At 43.2% G+C, this 5,020-nt stretch overlaps 1 protein-coding gene across 1 annotated transcript; it reads left to right on the top strand.

The window, feature by feature from the left end:
* The first annotated feature begins 1,651 nt into the window (after nucleotides 1–1,651).
* On the top strand, nucleotides 1,652–4,248 carry LOC108803524 (ubinuclein-2-like). Its single transcript, XM_018575360.1, has 3 exons — nucleotides 1,652–1,661; nucleotides 1,917–2,361; nucleotides 4,204–4,248. Exons 2-3 carry the CDS (start codon nucleotides 1,945–1,947, stop codon nucleotides 4,246–4,248), a joined length of 462 nt encoding a protein of 153 aa, XP_018430862.1. The 5' UTR covers nucleotides 1,652–1,661; nucleotides 1,917–1,944.
* Nucleotides 4,249–5,020: the final 772 nt, after the last annotated feature.

The raw sequence follows: 5,020 nt of genomic DNA, 5'->3' as shown, positions 1-5,020 counted from the left end.
TCTCCCCGCGTCCCTGTGCCGATCGTGGATGTGGGCGGGCGGTGAGCGGGAGGCGGGGAGGAGGTGTGGCGTGTGGAGCGTGGATGCGGGCGGGCGGATCTGGCAGCGGTGAGCGTGAGGTGGGGAGGAGGTGTGGCGCGCAGCTGTGTGGAGCCGTGAACAGGGCCAACCAATCGGAAGCTGTTAATCGATGATTGAAAAAGTTGACAACTTTTTCAATAATCGATTATAATCGATTATGTCGATTAGTTGTTGCAGCCCTAGTCTGTGCTACATACTGTGATAGCTGTGATCTTTCGGCTGCAGCTCCAATGGCTTCCCCTCTGCACACTGAACACAGCTGCTCACACAGTTGCTCACGCAATGATTTTCAGCATCCACAGCAGCAAAACTGGACCAATGTAAGTTTGTAAAAAAGATAATTCCTGGAGTTCCACTTTTAACTGGAAGCAAAGGCTCCTGAAGTATATTTATACCCCAGACTAAAGTTAGGTAGGGCTTCTTTTCGATTCTGGTTGCTGCCTATTTTAGGCCCCGTTCACACCGAGGCATAGAAGAGACGTGCATCACGGGAACTTTGCCGTGTTTGGCGCACATACCTATTGATTTCCATTAGGTCTCTCGACCCAACCGTGGAAAATACATTTTGAAAATTTGGCGACATGCGTTCTGTGTTTTTTCCTGGGTGTTCATGCACGCTCTCACACATGTGAACCAGCAGGTAAAAATCAAGTGTACCCTAGCCACGCTTGGGGCACCATTACCTAGTAATGGCAACACAAGCAAGTATCACAAACGCATATCGAAGCGAGCATGTTTGACGCATTGTTGTGGATAGGGCCTTAAAGAGTGTCAGACACATATGCTACTCTTTTCCTTTGAATTTGACTAACCACTGTCTTTCTAAAGTTAAAATAAATAAAATGGAAAAGGTGCAAAAAAAACAACCAAAGTGACAAAAAATAAGCAGACTGGCCGTTCTGTCGGAATGAGAGCAATAGTTCGAGGGCCATCAATCACTGATAACACTAAACTGATGAGCGGTAAAAGCTTTTAAAGCGTCGGCTGTGGCCAATTTTGGGTATGCTAGTTTTTTGCGAGTGGGCACAATTTTTAAGCTTGACATGTTTGGTGCCTATTTACCCGACGTGACCCCGTCTTTTATATTTTACCAAAAAAGTGGGTAATATTAGTTGTTTTATAACAATGTAAAAAAAAAAACTTTTTTTTTTCAACATTTTCAGTAATTTCTCCTGAATATAGTAAAAAAATAAAACCCGCAGTGGTGATTAAATACCACCAAAAGAAAGCTCTATCTGTCCCCAAAAAATGGTATAAAATTTGATTCAGTACAGCGTTGCATGACGGAATAAATGTCAGTCAAGTACTGCAGCGCTGAACACTGAAAAATGGCCTGGCCAGGAAGGGGGTCTAAACACCTGGTCTTCAAGTGGTTAAAATCAGCATATAACAAAGAACGCTTAAAGGCAGTTGTAATGCCACACAAATCGTACAAGTTTCCTGGGCGCATTCTCTTATACTACTCAATTTACGGTATTGCATCCAGAGACAGCGTCCTCGTTACTCGGACAACCCATGAAACGTCAGCTTCACAACAGGACGTGTACCCCGTCAACACTTTCGAGCGAATGCGTAGAAAGGTGAATGAGCAGCGTGATGACGTATCATCACGCACATACTAGGCGACATTTGGACGCATGCGAGTTGGGAATCGGCCTTGTTATTATTTATGTGGGGGTTCAAGATGGCGGCGTTGTTCGGGATGTTTGAGGTGCAGGAGCTCTTGACAATATACAGGACTGAATAGCTTGGCCACCAAAAGCAGTAGATAACCCATTCTGGGCGGCAAATAAACGGACGGGTGATACACGTGCCCGAGTCAAATCATAAGCCAGCTATACAAAGCATTGATGTGCTGGGGGAATGGCGGAGCCGCGCAGGGTGCCGTTTGTCAGTCTTTTACCAATGAAGCCGCGTGAGAGCGCAGGGACTTTGATAGAACAACAACAGCAGCAGCGGAATTCCTCGCTCATATCTGCAACTCAGCGCTCACAATCAATGAGGCCTCCTTTGGCAGGCACACAGCAGCAGTCAAGGCCTCCGCAACAGACACCAACTCAACGACCGCAGCGTGAAGTAGCCGCTTCTTCCTCAATTGTCGGGGAGGCCGGCTCCTGTCACCCGATCACCAGTGCAGAGGAAAATAACCCGAATGCAGATGGGACGGTTAGGCTAGAGCTGGCTTTATCAGACCCCACCGATGAGAGGTGTCCAGAATTCAGTTACAGGGAGATGCTGAAGAATGAGCAAAGACGGGTTGGAGATGGCAATCCAGGACAGGTGAGAAAACGGCTCTCAAATTGTTGGCTGGCAATTGCTTTGGGGCTCAAATAATCTGGTGCTGTAGAACATGACCCCTAAACCACCTCAGATCCGCAGTAAATATTTTGAAAAATATTTGTGACTTTGTCATTTTAAACCCCCAAACAGCTATACATCTACTAAAAACAGAGGCCCAGGAGAAAACCAAATTATACCTGCAACTTTAGGTTGCACAATATTTATGTACATGTTTATCAAATACATTTTTTTAGGAAACAATACATTAAAATGAATGTTGGTGCACGCACAAAGAATATAATACCCAATTCTTGGTCAAATATAAACATGTTGGGTAGATACCAAAGATGTCAAACCTTAAAATTGTACATGCCCATGGAATGTAAAACAAAAACGACATGACCCAAAATTGCCCATATGCGACGCTTTAAATGTTTTTATTGTTCATTAATATTGAGTTAACAGTGACTGATGACGCTAAAATTTTGCTTTCCCTCCTACTGGATATGTAACCAGTGGTGCAACTGTTGTTTTTGCACACAGGCGCACAATTTTGCATTTGTGTGTATGTGGGGTGAGGGGGGAGAAAAAAACTTTTTGTTTTTTACTAGCCAGAAACCTGTGACTAGAAAAATGTATGCCAAAGTCTGGAAAGTCTTCAACTCCTGGCTCAAGTTGAATACCAGAACTCAGGACTTGCCTGCGATTCTAGATTTTCTACCTTTTAAGACTGCTTTGTTAGTGGCTACCACTTCTGCATGTAGAGTTAGTGAGTTGGAGGCCCTTCTTGGAATCTTTCCAGATGGGAGTATTCTGAGGAGAGTGACCCAGCTTTTTTTTTTTTTTTAACCTAAAATCGCTTCTAAAGGTGCCTCGCAAGACTTTTGTCTTGCGAGGGTTGTAAAGTACTTAAAAAAAAAAAAAAACCTACGATCTGCCCATCTTGGACAGGCAGATCGTACTTGCGATCGCGATGACAGCAATGCTGAACGAGCAGTGTGTGCTTGCGCACACCGGCCCGTTCGGCAGTGATCTCTCGATCATGTTAAAAACCAGCCGAAAATCGTACGATTCTCGGCTGGTTTTCCAACATGCTCGATATACAAAAGTCGTGCGACCGTACATTAGAAATGGTCGCACGCCTACCATACACTGTACGATTCTTGTACGATCGTGGGATTTCCCGCTATTCTAGTTAGAGAATCGTGCAGTGTATGGGCGCCTTTAGTTCTACAGATCTCAGGAAATGATTGTGCTTTCCTTTTGTGGTAATTCTTCTAACCATAAGGGAAGGTATTTTCATTGTCTTGTTAAATGCTGCATTCTTGCTTAACTGGAAGCTACAAAAGATATCAGAAAGTTGGATGCCTTATTTTTGCTTTTTTCGGGCAAATGTAGGGGATTCCGTGCATCAAAGTCTTCCATTGCTAGATGGATTAGACTTGCTTTTTTCGAAGCATACAGCTTGATGGATAAGCTTCTCTTATCCTAGTAACTGCTCATTCCACCAGGGCTATGGCCACTTCCTTGTTTTTAGAAAGCTGTTGCCACTCCGAACAAATATGTAAGGCAGCCACATGGTCAAGCTTTTCTTCATTTGTTTGACACTGTCTAGATCTTTTAACAAGCCAGGATCAGGCTTTTGGAAGAAAAGCTCTTTAAGTTGTAATCTCTCCCTAATGAAAAGTTCTTGTTTATCATATGACCTGGAAGACGTTTGGGGAAAACCAGAGTTAGACTTAGCGGTAACTTTTTCCAATAGTCTTCTAGGACAGCATGGTTCCCGCCCTTTGCAGGGGACTATTTTGGCATGTTTGTTCCCGTCTTATGTTGTTTTTTTAGATTTCCGTTCTTTGGTTCTCATATATGCTGAGGAGCATCCTGTGAGGGCTGTCTTTTAAATTCTCTATGGTGGCGTGTTACCTGCTTGAGGGGAGGTACCTCCACATCTCACATGTTTGTTGTCCTGGAAGACTATTGGAAATAGTTACCGGTAAGTTTTTTAACCACTTCTTTTTTTTTTTTTTATCCCTTTTTGTTTATGAATTTTTTTAAAATTTATAACCCCCCCCGTACATCAGGTGTCTATTAGAGAAATGATAGACTGAAATTGCTGATATCCTTGCCGATTGCCAGTTCAGTGATCGATGACCCGCTGTGCCAAGCCCGCACGAGGGATGGCGGCACCATTTTCATCACCATGTAAGTGATCAGGCAGCTCTACAGATCTGCTGCGATGCTAGTGTAACCCCTTTAGGACAGCAATAATACATATATAAACAGCATGGTCCTGAAGTAGTTAAGCTGGCCACATGCTGGAAGATTTTTGGACAAACATTCATATGAAAAAATCTCGAACATTTGATAATGTCATCAGAGAGTCATTTTTTTTATTTTTTATTTTTAAGCAGGTTTAGGTTTTTTTTTTTAAATTTAGGATACTGTAGCAGTCACATTAGTTACTTTTGATGGTGTGTATCCCACCTCCTCCAGTCTGCAGCACAAAATCTTCCCTTTATGCCAGTGGATACACCCCTGAGCACCTAATGTCACCTTAAAGTGAATCTGTCATCTCAAATGTGCTATCACATAGGGGGCCTATGAGCACCCCCCATGTGATCGCAATAAAGTAAAAAAAATTAAAGTTAAATAAAATTAA

This window comes from Nanorana parkeri, unplaced genomic scaffold (genome assembly GCF_000935625.1).
Source record: "Nanorana parkeri isolate BGI_ZX_2015 unplaced genomic scaffold, ASM93562v1 scaffold3828, whole genome shotgun sequence".
NCBI lineage: Eukaryota > Metazoa > Chordata > Amphibia > Anura > Dicroglossidae > Nanorana > Nanorana parkeri.
The sequence above is the reverse complement of the archived record's forward strand: the minus strand, read 5'-3'. Positions and strand labels throughout refer to the sequence as shown.